Source organism: Ictidomys tridecemlineatus, chromosome 1 (assembly GCF_052094955.1).
Source record: "Ictidomys tridecemlineatus isolate mIctTri1 chromosome 1, mIctTri1.hap1, whole genome shotgun sequence".
NCBI classification, from domain to species: Eukaryota; Metazoa; Chordata; class Mammalia; order Rodentia; family Sciuridae; genus Ictidomys; species Ictidomys tridecemlineatus.
In genome coordinates, this window is record NC_135477.1 from 172,318,863 (window position 1) to 172,335,600 (window position 16,738).

Consider the following 16,738-nt stretch of genomic DNA (forward strand, 5'->3'; position numbering starts at 1 on the left):
TACACTCAAGTTGTACTTTATGTCAGAATTTTAATTATAAGCAAAATGTCTCAGAATTTATAACCAAAATACATTTTTATCTCTACAGGTGGTAGAAAGGAACATTTGCAATTAATTAAACTGAGAGTAGCTTTATTTTGGTGAGAAATAGATCCTGTAAAATGTCCTGTTTATTAGGGGGAAAAAAAGTTTACAGAAACAATGGGACTAGCAAAGATTTAAGAGATTCTTGGCCCATTATGGACTCCAGGATCCCAAGATACCCATATCGACAAAGTGTTAAGTACTTTCCTTAAAACCAGGGACAAAAGTGTCCAGAGTCACTTCTCATCCTAAAATGGTTTAAGCCAGTGCCTGGTTAGACTATTACTGTGCCCAGGACTTAAGTGTCGTCTTTCCTGGGATGCTTTTAATGCAGACACAGTTCAGTGGAGAGCTGAGCCAGAGCGTGATCCATGGGGAGAGAGCGTCTGGGACTGAATCCCGACTCCACACTTCATTAGCTGTGTGACCTTTACTTAATCTTTTTGTGCCTTTTAATATCTCATCAGGCTGATATATTAAATGAGACAGTGAATGTCATGCATTTAGTACCCAGTAGAATCCAGCAACTCATCAATAGATAGGTAGATACAGACACATGAAGATGACCGTGGGACAGTTCACACAAAGTATCTAATATTTTCATTTAAATAGCCTGGAGTCACTTGCCAAAGAGATTGTGAGGAAGAAGGTTGATAAATCCCAATAGAGGTGCATAGACATTAGGGGATTCTTAATGCCATTAGTGTTCATTTGTTAAAGGACGTGGGTCTAGAGTGAACCTTAATGAAACAAATACAGTGAACTGATGAATGTAATGATGGCCTGTCATGTACAAAGCACCAAAGGACATAAAAGATAACTTAGGACCTTACCCTTCCGGTATAAACACAAGCCATCAAGGTTCTTAGCTGCAAACAATAGAAAGTGGCTTGGGCTAAATCAAATAGAAAAGGTATTTATTAAACAGATGAAGAACAGCTTATAGAAGGCAAGGGGCCCATGGTGGATGTTATCCTTTGAGGAAAAATTTCCAAATTTCAGCGAATGTTTGGTCTGGTAAATTCATCAGGGCCAGCTCCACAGGGTTAAGATATTGTAGTTCTTTGCAGATGCCACTGACATGTGCCACTGAGCACTGCCACCCACCCACTGCCATGACTGAGTCCCTTTTTAAAGCTGGACTTTTCTCACGTTACCAGTTCTTCTGCCCCAGATTTCCAATTCAAAGTCATATGATGGGTGATGTGTTGGTCTTGGCACCCCAGAGAAGCTGAAAGCGAGTGTCTGGTTTTTTAGGCTTCCATTATGGGAAGTGGAATCTCATACAGAATAGAGGTTTCTTTAAATACAGTGTTCCAACATAGGGTGGGAGAAGAAAATAACAAATATCTTTTAAAAACATTCAATTTATTAGGTAGGATTTAATTAGGTAATAGAATTATTAGGTATAAATTAGTTATAATCCAAAAGAAATGTGTTAGTTAATCTGATGTTACACTAAAAACAGGGAAGCAATAAATACAACAAAGACAGAGGTTCTAAAACCAGACCAACCTGTATTCAAATCCCAGCTTAGAAATTATTTGAAAGAAGATATTATCTCACTAAAAACTATGTTCCCCAGCTTTGACTTTATCTACAGTTATAAATGTGATCCAGGATCTGCCCATCAGATGCAGTCCATCAATCAGGTCTAGACTGAGTGGGAAGGCAGTGACCTGTACTTAATCTCTTTGTGCACACAACACATCTATAGTGTATCCCACCTAAGAAGCAGTACAGTTTGTTTCCAGAAGCCAGAGCAGAGGCACTGCATTCAGTGTGTGGTCACAGTATCCCAGAAGAATCAGAGTCTGCCTTGGCAAGAGAAGGCTGGGCTGTGGTCCTGGGAGTCACAGCCAAAAGCTCAGCCAATAGTCTTGTTTTTTAGTCCTTCCAAGAATTCGGTAAGCCAAATAAACCTCCTATGCTTTAATCAGCTACATCAGGTTCTATTCTCTTCCATTAACCCTTAATCAATACACATACCTGCTGGCCTGAGCAGCGTGACAGAAGTTACAATTCTCTAAGATCCACGTCCTCATCTTTGAAGAGGAAATGATATCAATCGCTAGCATATGAGGGCACAAGATGAGATGAAGTATATGTATACAGACAGCACAAAGCCAGGCAGAAACGTGTGATAAATGGTAGTTCCTACTGATAACAGTGAGGATGGTGATCATGCTAGTAATGTAATAATCACGGGGCTGGCTGTTGATAGAGGTCGGGAAGGGGTAAAGACTAGACTCTGGAGGCTTCATTAGAGAAAGTGGTAAATGACTGGCAAACATGAACCAGCATTACTGACAGCCCTTGGCAAGGTAGGTATCTTCAAGCGGTGATACAGGGAACCAAGTTCAGAATTTGTGAAAAAACCAAGTTCAACGGACTGTGACTATCTAAGGAGAACAACAGAAGTCCTCTGGAGGAGCTCCGGGTCTGCAGGTATATTTATGCCTCTGGCTCATAACCTTCACATCAGGCTTTTCAGAATGCTTTCCAGCCTTTACTCAAAATGCTAAGGAATCCACAAATGTGACATTTTCACCTAATTAGAATCATGTACAAAATGAAGCCCAGCCAGGAAGAGACAGGTTGGAGGATGATGGCATTGTTGGCCTCTTTCCTGAGCCTAAAAGATAACTAAATAAACAAGTTTGTGCCTCCACCCCTTCTCTCTATGAAATTTGCCACGGAGAAATTGGTAATATGCAGGCGAGGATCTATATATCCTCGATCGAATGGGTGATTTCAAAGCAAGACAAATATTGACAGTGGGAACTTAAAAGAAGGTGGCTGTCACCTTCAGAAACGTGAGTATCTACCAGGTGGGTTTCTCAGCACAGCCTCATCAAACACACGGTGTCAGGAAAGGTTTAGGCATTCACTTAGCTGTTAAGTAAATGCTTCAGTTTCAAGAACTCGGGATGGGAATCTGTATCTTGTAATTGTTCCATGCTGTTCTGTAGGCTGGAAGCTAAACTCCTTGCCAGCACATTCCTAAGCTTCACAGCTGTGGTCACCACGTGGTCAAAGGGCTAAGTTTCCCTGAACGCTGGGCTTATTTGCTTACCAAATGGACTGTTTTAGTTAGTTTTTCAATAATATCAATGATTTCTGATATTCCAAATTACTTCTCTTCATTTCTTTCAATGCATAAAATAATTCTAATGTTCCTGAAGGATTAAATGATTCCTCCTTATACTCATTCATTTTGTATTAGAAAAATGTCCACATAACCTAGAAGTCTCATCAAACATCATTATGAATGTAAACTAAGTGTGAAGAAGTAATACCCTAAAATCTTCATCCTAGAAGTTGAAGTAGGCACTTTCCTTCGTAAAATATTACCCAAATTTATATCTGGAATTGTTAATTTTATACTTTCTATGATGTGGCAATTCACTACTGACCTCGTCTTACTCATTAGTTTTATTCAAGAGTCGTCTGAGAGGATGAAAACATGGTTACAGGTCTATACAGTCTAACAAGTACCGTGCCTTGAGCACTCACCATCATCACCTACAGAGCTTCTAATTTACTGATTCAATGGGTCTGTGGTGGGGCTCCATCATTTGGAATTTCACAACATCACAAGTAATCTAACTGTATTGCAGAAAGGCTGAGAACCTGTGTCCTAGAGAACTGACAAACACAGACCTTGAGCTTGTGTGTGGAAACATCTCCCTGTCATGTCAGCAGCTGTGGTGACCACGCACTGGATGATGCTAAGAAAGGACTTTCACAAAGCCAAGCTGTGTAGAGACCTCCTGTAGGTATTGTATTGAAGAGAGACAGAAAATGGGGCCCCCGAGAGCCTTGGGCACCTCTATAAACAGGGAAAACCAAATTTCAGTTACATTAGTTCCTCCTAGTCGTGAAAGGAAGAAATAATCTATAGTGTCCAAGCCCCAGATCAAAGTGTCAGTTAAGTGTGAGAGGTGCACTCTCCTGAATAGGGAACCCAGTAAGAGTGCCCAGACCCCTTCCTGGAGGCCGGTTGTGGAAACCACAACACACAAGTGCCCAGGAAACCCAGGTTGTTTCAGAAAACCCATATCAGCTACTTGTTCTGATCAAACTAGGACGTTATTACAAGCATGAATTGAGCACTAAGCTCAGAAGACATGTAAGAAAAATCAACAGCAGGAGAAATAAAAAACAAGGTAACAAACATACACCATCATGGAAGGGAACAGAAAGGGAAGGGGGCAGAAGAGAAGTTCAAAATAGACAGGAATCCTTAAAAATGCCATTCAATAGAAGGACAAGAGACTGTGGAAAACAGGCATTCAAAAATAAATAAGAGTTTTTAGAAACAGAAAACATGGTTGCCAAACAAACTATTTACCTTCTCTCTATGAAATTTTTAAAAAATAAAAATAAATATTAGCAATCTGAAAGACAAAAAAGCCTATGCATTTTAGTTCAGATCCACTGGAGACCAAGATAGGAGACCCAAGACCTATCTAGTAGGAATCACAGAAAGAGAAAATGGAGATTATAAAAAGAAGAAATGAAAAACTTGAAAAAAAAACAACAAAAAAACATTTCTTTGTACCAGGGGAAAAACACACACTTTAAAGGGTTTGAATTCAATATCAAGACAGACCCTTTAGATCTGAGTCCACACTTTCAAATAATAGAAGACCTGAAGGGACAGAAATCTTGAAGTCCAGATGAACACTGAGGTCAGAATAACAACTGACGAGGTATTGAAACTAAGTACACATCCAGGTACTCATCCTTGGTCTTCAGGGACTGATAACTGTTAAACCAAGAGCACATTCCAGCAAAATGTCTCCACAGGATTGCCAGGAAGATAAACCCCTCAGTTCCACAATACTAGTTTCAATTCCAGAAACTATCAGAACAACAGCTTTGCAAATGAAATTTGTACGCAGTGACTCTGTGGAGCATTTGCAATGTTCTTGGCTATTTCCTTGATAAATAATTATGACGAAGCCTTGCTGGAATGTCACAGAAATATTTTTCTAATTCAAAATAATTCCAAGGTCAGCTAAAATGCTTGGGAGCTTCATTATTTAACACGCTCCACTTCATCTCTCCCACTCCACACGTGTATGTGCACTGACACATGTACACACACCTTATCTTCTGTTGAGCCTTAAGTAGATCAGAAGACTCAAGGGGGATTAGATTATTTAGAAAGGCAGAAAAAAATATGAGGGCCTTAACCTTATTCTACATAGACATAACTGTAAAACGTAATCCTATGCAGAAAATCTGAGAAAAGAAAGATTACGGGCTGAATAACAATAGACCATCAGCCATAGGCACCCTCCTACTTGAAATCTTAGCAGGGAGGCGATTTTCATCTGTTCTGGAGCAGCTTGCTCCCAGAGGTATATGTATATGGGATCTACAACCTCACATAAACCATTGCTTGCCTGATTGTCCTCTAATTAAAATCCTTTGATTTCTGCTGATGCCAAGCAACCCTCAATGTAAAGCCACTTAGAAATTATCCCAACCTCATCACTGGTCCAATGACAGAAGTCCTTCATCCCCAGGAAATGGTCTTAAAGAATACTGAAACCTATCTGATTTTCTTGCCAGTTACAATTGCTATGAAATTTTCTGTTTTTTACTCTTCAACCCCAAATTGTCTTTTGGCATTTTTCAGGGTTGGTCGAATTTTGCCCTTAGGTTGGATATAGTGTGTTCTCTTGGGAGGAAATTCTGTGCTTATTTGAAAACAGACATCCTATTCAAACACAGCACCCCCGCCACTAGCCTAAATTTCCCTTCCTTGGGGTAAATGTGCCTTCCTGTCCCCAATTCCAGTTTCTTCTACTGGGTCCTTCAAATACCCTGGTTTATGTACCATTTACATTTTGGTTGTTCAGACTGCTAAATATTTTTAAAGTGTTGTGACTCTGAGCACAATATTCCAAGTGCAATTTGATAACGATGATGATGATGTTTATAATGATAAGAGCCACTACATATAAAAACATCAGTGTCAAGCATTGCACAAAAGCCTACATCTTGTTTGTCTCATTATTTATAAAGATCATAAAATCTCTGTCTTGTTTATCTCATTATTTATAAGGATCACAATTTTGTAAAAGATAATAAAACTGAGCTTGAAAAAGCTAAGTTACCTATTTAGTTAACTTGAGGAAGCCACACTAACAAGGTCACTCCCACCGCCATCTATCTATCTATCTATCTAAGTATTAGCTAATAAAGTATTTAGTATATCTGGCTTCAAGATTTAATGTTAAGCCTTTGCTATAGTATATTTGCAATGAATACCTCAAATGCTTAAATGTACACATCTATATTGATCTCTTCAAAAGGGTGATTTAAAATGAAATTGTTAGATAAAGAAAATACAGCCTTCATTCCGTCAATAACCTATCAGCAAGTTGTTTTAAGATATCCAAACTGAGATTCTGTAAGGCAGCAGCAGGCATACTCCTACCCTCTGCTTTCCTACAGCATGGTGAATCTCTCTTAGGATGAGGGGTTGGTGCCTGTTTATTGTTACTCACAGGGACCCCTTCTTCAACAGTCATGGAAACTTTACCTGATAAGCAGGTGGTGGCCTTCTTTGGCCAGTTGAAATATTATTAAAACCACGAACGGATAATATTTACAAATGAACTGACATCCAAGTACAGATGTCACAGCAGTTTTAAATATACGTCTTTGGATGTTAAAGCTAGTTATTAATTCTATTTCCTCAGGCCAAAGCAAAAGATGTTAATTTGCATTTTATACTGTAGATGCAGGTGGGTGAATCATTCTAAGAGAAGGTAAATAACATCACAGATGAAATAAACCTGGAATGTCACTACAAGGACTAGAATAAACTCCATAAAAGTCAAGAAAGGCAAAGCTGTGCTAAGCATCCATCTTTAGCTGGATTTATTAGTTCTGAAAATTATTTTATTTTTGGTACCAGGAATTGAACCCAAGGACACTTAACCACTGAGCTACACCCTCATCCCCCACTTTTCAAAAAAATGTTTCATTTTGAGACAGGGTTTCCCTAAGTTGCTTAGGACCTCACCAAGTTGCTGAGGCTGGCCTTGAACTTCTGATCCTCCTGCCTCAGACTCCAGAATCTCTGACATTATAGGTATGTGTCACTATGACTGACTATAATGGGACCCTTTAAAAATGTAATGAAAACTTCTATTATTATGGTAATTATTATTAATGGCTGAAGTTACTATTTATGAGGTGGCTGAAGTTACTATTTACCACATCCAATGTGCAAGATTCTTCATCTCTAGTATTACATTTATTCTCATAAAACCTCACGTGGTAGATATAATTGTCCCCATTTTATCCATGAGGAAATTAAGGTCTGGTTAGGTAGGGTGACTTCTCCAATATCACTCAGATAATCAGTGACTTTAGAGGCCAGAAATAACTAATGTCTGATACTGTCAAAAAGGTCAGTGTGTAAGATAGTTTTTGTAAGATCTTAAAAGATGATATCAGGCTGTCCATCTCAGCCCACACTTGGTAAATCCTGTGAAACTGCCTAATGAAGAGCAGAGTTCTGCACCTTATGATTCACTGTGGATCCCACAAAGGTTGAGACTGACTGGAAAACCAACAGAGTTGAAACAGCATTAAACTCATCCTCTAAGACATTGTGTCTACATTTTCTACTTGGCCTGAGATTGGATGAGATCAATGCACACCAAAAGAAGAGGGGGAAAAAGGACACTTTGCATTTTTAATTACTTGAACTATTTATCAAAGCATCCAGATGGGAGAATTCCATATTCCTTTCCAAACAAGGAGTTCACATGTCCCCAGTGAAGAACCTGAAACTGGTGTTGGAGACAGAATGAGGCTTCCTTGCTCTTCCATGAGACTGAGCAGGTCATGATGAGGCCAGATAGCTGATATTGGTATTAGAAAGCTGAGCTGGTACAGAATTAATAGAGCCACCCCTGACTCTTCCCATTTTGAGGATATGTTTTTTCCTCCCACTCCCATTTTTTACATTTTTTTTTTAAATTTACGGATGGAACATACTAAGGAAATGCAGTTCTTTTGAATGTTCTTGCTACTTGGTAATAAATTCCAGTACAGAAATAATAAATGGTCTCAAGTTTACCAATGCTTTGGAAATCCACTGCTGCCAAATATGATTTGAGACTGTTAATATGAGTCAAAGATTTCTCTCTTTTTAAAACTATATAAAGTTCTAGTCACAGTGTCATAAGATCCACAAAACATTTTATACTGTGAATTTCCTTAGTATGTTACATTAAAAAATGAGAAATTGTGAAATGGGATATAGTCAGACTCCTCAAAATTGGAATAGTTAGAGGGCTGGCTCTGTTAAATCTGTAACAGCTCAGCTACCTGGCCTCAACCTGACCTGCTCTGTCCCTCGGAAGAGATCTTTGGCTTGTGCTAACAGCATCAGCAACCTTCAGACCATTCATTATTTCTGTACTGGAATTTATTACTAGCAAGAACATTCAAAAAACTGTATTTACATAGGCAAAGTGTTAACATTCAAAAAACTGTATTTACATAGGCAAAGTGTTATCTGGTACTTTTAGAGTAACACCCTAGAAAAAATGGGAAAATATTACAGTGTCCCTCTCCCAACCTGTCCTGACAGGTTCAGAGACAAATCTAGACAAGATATGTCCATGAATGTGTAAATGCCCATGCTACAAAGACAAAAAATGATGAGTAGCCTCTGATCATAGAGATGATAGGAACAAGTAGATGAAAGACAGCTTTAAGAGAGAGAAATAAATGGAAGCACCTTTCAATGAATTCTCCTATTTTGGCAGTTTGGTTCATGGCCTGTGTAGTGATAAATAGTATCAGGGCCCATTTAATTCTGCAGATCCCATTGATCCTATAAGACGTCTCTGTCATTTTAAATTTAAGAACAGTAATGAAGCAAACATAGTCCATTCTGACCACCTAGAATCCCCAGCACTTTATTTCCAGACTTCTATAAATTCTCTTTAAGACCTTATAAAACTAAATACCCAGATAGCACTTTTGACTAATGCAATTTTATATTTGCGTATGTGTTTATTTAAATTATATCCATCTCCTCATCATAGAGGGCAGAAACTATCTATTGTTCTTTCCATTATGCTAAAGCTTATTAGAATTCCTGATAAATAATTAGTACTCAATAAATAATAAATAAGTAAATTCCTAAATAAATTAATGAATGAACAAATGAGCAAGGAACTCATTCCTAGGGTTCCCCTACTCCAAGCCAGCAGGAATCAGGAATTATGTGATCTTCTTCAGAGAAGAACTGAACCAATAAACCCACTTTGAATGTTGACAAGGTGTTAGTGATTTAGCAATGCTACTATTAAGGTGATTTCATTTGAGAAAGGGAGGAAGGAAAGAAAAGAGGGAGAGAAAAAGGGAAGGAAGTGGAAGGAGAAAGATTAGGGGGAAAGAAAAAGAGAGATACAGGATAAATAAGTGGATTTATTTATTGATATTTATAAGGTGGAATGCCAATCATCAATCAGAAGCTAGTTGTTTAAGGGATAGAAAAGTAAGCTTCACTCTGTTCAGATATGAAACATCTATAATAACACAGTCTGGGTATCTGCATGTTGTTAAAGCAATATGATATTCTATTCTCTATAGAAATGATCTGTTATCTGCCTATACATTGTTAAGTCCCAATTTCCCTTCGGGAAAATTTCCTGATTTTCAGAATAAGGGGGCTAAGAGTGGAGGTCTTTTAATCAGGTCCCTCAAAATCAGTGTCTTTACTAAGGTAAACCAGGTACCAACCGCATCAGCACTGATCTACTCTGCCATTAAGGAGCTGAGTGATCTTGGACAAATAACTTTAAATTTTTGAGTCTGTTACCCTAGTTATAAAGACAGAAATATTGATATTTACTTCATTTCATAGAGTAACTAATCTTAAATAAAATGTATAAATCTTAATAAATTATCATGTCAATTTTAAATGTCTCTGTCAAAAATTAATAACATCACAAAATATTTGGGTGTTGCTCAGGTCCTTAGGCATCAGTTCTTTCAAACAGAAAGGCCAAGGTGTTGGGGAATGAGATTGATCAAATTATATTATGTGTATATATAAATATAGCATGATATATCTGTGTAATTATAATCTACCCTTAACAATTATTTAAAAACTCAAAAGGCCTCATTTACTTACCTAAGAGGAATATGGAAGACTATTTAAATAAGAGCAATAAAAATGTTTCCTCCATAGAGGGGTGTGACTATTTAAAATCTCTGTAATTCTACCTCAAAAGATGCTCTTATCACAAAAAATTCATGAGTGGTGGACAGCAACTTGCTTTTTAAAGAAATAACCTTACACCCACAATGTGAAATCGTCAGAGTTTGAATTCTTAGCAATATTATACCATAAACTGAACCACAAGTTTAGAAAAAGCAACATGCAATAATGATGCTGTCCCACTGATATTTACATACAATAAATCTCTGAAATCCTATTGACCATTTTCTTAAAATAGTTTTGCATGGCAAAGATCTAACTGGAAAATAATGATTATTTGGAATATTTGTAAGCAATCAGCTTTTACAAAATGCATGTAAATTTAATTATCCTCAGAACTTAGCTTTTAAATTCTTCAAAAACACCCACAATGTGTCATAAATACTGCATTTCTGCTCAGAGCAGTGATCTGGAGTCCCACGGTCTGCCTGCCACAGCTAAAATTCCTCCCTAAGGATAAGAGTGTCTTCCAGGCAATCCAGCTACTGAGTACCTAGAAAACTGGATGTAAAATTGTCAGCTCCCAACTATTTAGCGGGAAAAGGAATGCAAGCATTCCAAAGAATTGACAAAGAAAAAGAGATTCAGAATGCTCTTCCACTTCAGATAACTTCCTGTGTGATTTTTGACGTGAAGACAGGTTACCAATCAACATTTTAGCCCAACCAACAGGGCAGGTGACTGAATCAACATGGAGCTAAAACCACAGCCTACAAAAGCCACCATGCTTCAGAACAGTAAATACAATGAATACACACACACACACACACACACACACACACACACACACACACACACGGACTTCACAAGAATATAAACGTTGGACACCAAAAACAGTTTTAAAAGTAGAACAAAACATCCCATTAATCCATAATTTAAGGACACCTTAACTAATCAATATGGAAGGCCACATCACTTAACAATTACATAGAGACACAGAGAGGCAGACAGACAGACCATTGGGAGATTTTATGAGACAGCGCCACCTGCACCTATTTTCTCAATTCTATTGCAACCATTTGCACCAATTCCATACTTTAAATGTCTGGAATAGCCTTTGGTCTCCTTCCAGGATCCTATCAACTTCCTTTTATTCCCAGATTATTTCTTCCATTAAACCTCTCTTTTAAGGAAATAGAGACTGGAATAAAAGGGTGGCAGCATAATGGAGGGGAGATGTTGTCACCACTAAATTTTTTGTACTTAGCAGAACTTCTGCAGGACTTTGGTCTGCACAGCCACCAGTATAGGGGCCCCTGCCCCCAGAGAAGCTTACAGCAGAGTTCCCTCTAGCTGGATTCTCAGAGACACTTACAGCTTTCAATTTCCAAGGTGCAGTTTTGTTCGTCCAGTGGGTACCGCCGCAGGTCCATCATGCAGGCAGCTGTGGTTGTGATTCTAGAAGAGAAAGAGCAATATGCATCATTAGCAGGGCCATGACCTGAGCTGGAATGTTAAACCCAGGTGTCTTGGATAAATCTGGACTCTCTGGGTGACTGTGATTTAGCCTAAGCTCTAAAGGAAAGAAGTGATGCATTTTTTGATAAAACACTTTCCTTTATGAGGCTCATGATGATTACAAAGTAGAGACTGGACTAAATCAGTATTTTCCTAAGAGTGGACCATTAACTACTCATGCAAAAATCACCTGACAGTGTTTGTGAGGCAGGCAGTTCCCATGTCTGGGTGCAGTCCCCCGACTGTTCTATCAACCACACAGGTAAATGAGAGACAAGCAATATTCCTCTTCCCCTCAGGTTTCCTCCTTCCTTTCTCAAGACCCTAAAATCGCAATTTTCAACAACCTTACCTTCAGTCTACCATTTTTCACCTTTCTTTCTATAGTAGAGTAGTATGCAAGTGCTTTAAAACTTTTAAACTTTACACCTCCTGAAGAAAACTAAGAGAACAAACTAATGTTGAATTTGACCAACTTATGCTTATTGTGAGGAGCACGATGCTCTGTGCTGGGAAGAGAAAAAAAGATGTAGTTCTGGCTTGGAAAAAATAGTGTATAGTTAGATTTTTTTTAATTAAAAGAACCTTGAGTACAGTTTAAACCTGTAATCCAAAGTAGAAGGAGTGTATGGAATTCCATAGAACAGCATAGGGTTGTCAACTAAAGATTAAAAATATTCGATTCACTTAGTATAAAGAATCACTGCCTCCTTAGGTCGATAAACTTTTCTATAGAGGTATATATTTTGTTAATTTTTGTTTTCCCTTTTTTATTCCTTCCTTTTCTTCAACACGCCCTGTTGACTACTCTGCTTCAATTCCTTACCTTTTCCATTGCCTCCTCCCTGAGTAGGTGTCCCCCTGCTTCACCTCCACACAGGAGTATAAATTAGATTTTATACTCCTCGGCTTAAATTTTTCAGTGATTCTTCCAAGAAAATCCCAAGTCCTTGCTATGGCCCATTATGTTTTGGAATCTCTGTCCATGTCCTTCTTCCTAATCACCTAACACACTGTGTCCTCGCTCAGTGTCCTTCAGCCATGACACCTGTTCTTTCTGCCTAGAACAAGAATCTTCAAGGCCTACACAGAGCCCTCTCATCATTCAGCTCAGAATCACCTCCCCGAAGAAGCCCCTCCCCAGCAGGCCACCAAAGTGGCTGCCATGACTAATGATCCATTTCAGGTTTCTACTCATTTCCTTTAAGCAATTACCACAATCTGAAATTATCTCGATTATTCATTTTTCTTTGAACTATTTTTTCCAATAAAGTTTATGCTGTGTTAAGGGCACATTCCACTCTATTCGAGGCAAGGCACTCAATATACATCTGTTGAATAAACAAACATATGGATTTTGAATGACGTAAGCAGTTGGTTTTGCTCACTGTAAATCTTTGTATTTGAAGGATTATTTTATGGCATAATTTATATTCTTTTTAAAATTCATAATGTGTCTTAGGTTATAAAGGTTCTTTTTATATTTTCAACAATAGATATAACTTAACCGATATAAGCAACCCTACGTAAATAATACTAGAGTTTATCTGATTGTCAGTTTGATTACTTTTGCTTTCATTGAGATTTACCAGATTTCTATATGCCATAAATCCTATTAAAACTAACATTCGCATCTCACTCTTTTATCAAGGTTGAAACATTACAATTCATTTTAACTAAGTGATACTTATATAAATTTCTCACTGGTCCACTGATTGTTTTGTTCATTTGTGTTTTTAGATGAAGATACAATCTGAATTGCTGCTAAAAGAGACATGAATATGCGGAATGGAAGGTTTCAAGGGAAAAGAGATTAGATACATGATAGGCATACCAAACACCAGTATTACCCTTGTAAAATAGCAGAATTAATTCCTACCTGCAGAAATGGAGAAAATTAAATTCATTGAATAAAATGAATCCAGAAGACATGAACGGTAGAAAGGCATACACATAATCAAGAAGGCGACAGGTACAGAAGGACAAACTGCAAGTGAGGTGAAATTGCAGTGTTGCTATAGGTGGTGGGTCAGTCTTTGTGATAATGCACATTCATGGCAATTGCCATCTCTGAACCAATGTCATGGGCACCAGGAAAATAAAATAGCTAAGGCTATCACAGGAGCAAGTCCTCTTCATATCTTAAAAATAAGTAGAAGAAAGTGTTTTTCTCACATCATTCATACTTATGTCTGTCTTACTATTTTTTTTTAATTGCAGAATACATTATACAGCTAACAGACATTAAAATATTTTCTATTAACTCTTCACAAAGCATTGGTAAGTGTCTCCTATTGGACAAAAGTAGGAAATTTGGAGCCAAAATCAACCATTTGGAATCTTCATCTGTAGTTGCTGACACTTGGTTGCCCTGTTTTGCAAATAAAAACCTGCCATCCTAATTTGTTGTAGGATGGCAAAAGAAGGAAGAGATTGGTAACTCATAAAATGTTCTGCACCTTCTGCTGTAGTTATTACTACCTGCTAATGAGTAGATACCACGATAAGATATTTTACCACAATTTATTGTCTAGGCACAAGTTTATGTAAACGAAGAAATGTAGAATATAAAAACTTATAAATAAACCATATATATGTACATATATGGATGTAAATAACTTCTCAGAACATAAATATACAAAATAAATAATTACTTTACATGTATGTATATGGAACTCTGTCAGACAGACTATATGGATGCATAACAAACCTGCATCTTTTTCAAGTGTTTTCTGAGATCAGGAACCACAAACAATTTTGTCATGTTTGCATTTTAAGTACATGTTCCCGGTACAGGTCATCAATTTAAGATGATGATGGTGATGATTATAATACCAATAATAATAAATTTAAAAGAAAAAAAATCTATGATTGTAAGTATTCTCAAACTAAGAATTTCTGGGCAATTCTCCTTAAGTGCCTAATTTATGTAAAAGTTCTCAAGTAAATTTGAGAGTCAAGTCATTGTTACTGAAGAAGTTATCATGGAAGGAATCTTATTCAGAAAAGCCTAGCAATGAGCATCTGAATATGTTCTTTGGGACTTTTTGATTTAAAACAGGACAGAGACTCTACAGGAATAAGTCAATGCAATAAACACAGTTAATGGGGTTTTCGTGAACATGCCTCTGTGGATCCTGATAAACTTCAATAATGGCCTTAAATATCTCAACGCCCCTACACTAGCAGGACACTATGAAATGAGGCTAGAAGACTTTTATACAGGTATCCTAATTAGGTTTTAAGAATATATATATACATACACACACACACACACACACACACACACGGAGATAGCTCTGCCTTCAAGCAAAGGACACAGTAAACTGTGCTCTGGAATGTGCCTTGTTTACCTCTGGCTAACCATCTATAGTCAAAGCTGGAAATGTCTTCTGTGGGGATGAACTATACCACATGATAAAAGTTGTGCCTGGAAACTGTCAATATTCTGCTTGGGCAAAGAGGTCTTTGGATAAACTTTTTACTACTTAGCTATTGGCTGCTGTCACCCCAAAATGACTTTTGTCATAAAATACTAATGTACAGCAAGTAAACTAAGTACACCACATAGCCCAAGGAGTCACTAAAGGCATGTATAAAACCAAGAAATACAACAGCTCAGCCAGCATTTTGTACTAAAGCCATAACAGAAATTTTATAGTGTTATGACCAGAGAATTAACAATGCTACCATATCATTCCAAGTGGGATATGATATTGTGAATTCAAGTTTGGATAAGACCAAAGGCAACTGTTAAGTAATAACTGATGGTTTTGTCACTCAGCCAATTTGAAAAGCCATAGAATTATAATTAGTGTAACATCACTTAGGCCTTTCTGCAGACTCTTTAGGATTCAGAGTCACACAAATATCTGAGCATGTGAAAACCTGGTTAGAATTTCAACGAGAGGTTATAAGGAGTAAATAAAGTGACTTTGTACTTATGCTTTAGTTGATTCTTTTATACAGGTGACAATCCAATTCCATAAGAATTTATTGAACATTTTCATGTTAAAATCACATGACTTATCCACAACTTTATTTGAAACATACTGTTCTGATACACAGCATGCTTTTACTTTGCTAAAATACACATTTACTTAAAAGCACAACATATTTTAATTATGAAGAATAAAAGGATCGTCTGACACTGGGATGCATCATTATCACAGAAAAATCAACATGTTAAAAGTTCAGTTATCAAAAAGGTATCAATATGTATTTTTGCAAGCTTTAAAGCAAAAAAAAAAAATCTAAGTTCAGAATTTCAGATTGGCAAATAAAAGGTCCAAATACTGAATTTAAACATTAGTGTATGAACCCAAATTTCAAAAAGTTCTCATCTGATCCTCTTCCCTCAAAGGTCCTTTAAACAATTCTGTTGTCCTATTCTAAAAGAAGACATTATTCTGTGTCTTGCAACCATTTGGGTTGGGAAACTAATCTCTCCCCTATAACTCTCATTACTGTTGTTTTTTTATGAGGTAAATAGGTAGAACATTGTTATGGGAGGTAGGTGACTTCGGCTTTGGCTCTCCCACTTGTGACAAACATACCTAATATTAATTGATGACTTACTAATAAGTTCAAAACACCATTCTGTGTTACTGAAATGTCTTTCCTCAATTAAGTCCGATTGCTATTCTCATTCTATAGATGAGAAAATTGAGACAAGAGAAAGTGGTTTTCCCCCAAGAATCCCATGGTGAGTGGGAGAGCCAGGATGTGAATCTAGGAAGCTTTGCAGAGTCCACGTATTTAATAGTATGCTTTAACTAACTAGCTAGATGACCTTGATAAAGTAATTCAGCCTCTCTGGAAGATTGGTCAATTTCTTATAGCCCAAACAAGCTTAGAAATTCTATAATCCTATGAAAACACATCATGTTCTGTGACCTTGTATATTTTGTAATTTTGTTTTACCCACAC

The 16,738-nt window shown here is 37.3% G+C and overlaps 1 protein-coding gene across 5 annotated transcripts in view; it reads right to left on the bottom strand.

Moving 5' to 3' along the window:
• Gabrb2 (gamma-aminobutyric acid type A receptor subunit beta2) overlaps window positions 1-16,738 on the bottom strand; it is a 232,748-nt gene that overhangs the window by 101,969 nt on the left and 114,041 nt on the right. For all 5 annotated transcript variants that reach the window (XM_021726465.3, XM_078052045.1, XM_021726464.3 and 2 more), the window contains one exon: window positions 11,667-11,749. In XM_021726465.3, the coding sequence (XP_021582140.1) occupies window positions 11,667-11,749 (83 nt within the window). The remainder of the gene's footprint in view (window positions 1-11,666; window positions 11,750-16,738) is intronic.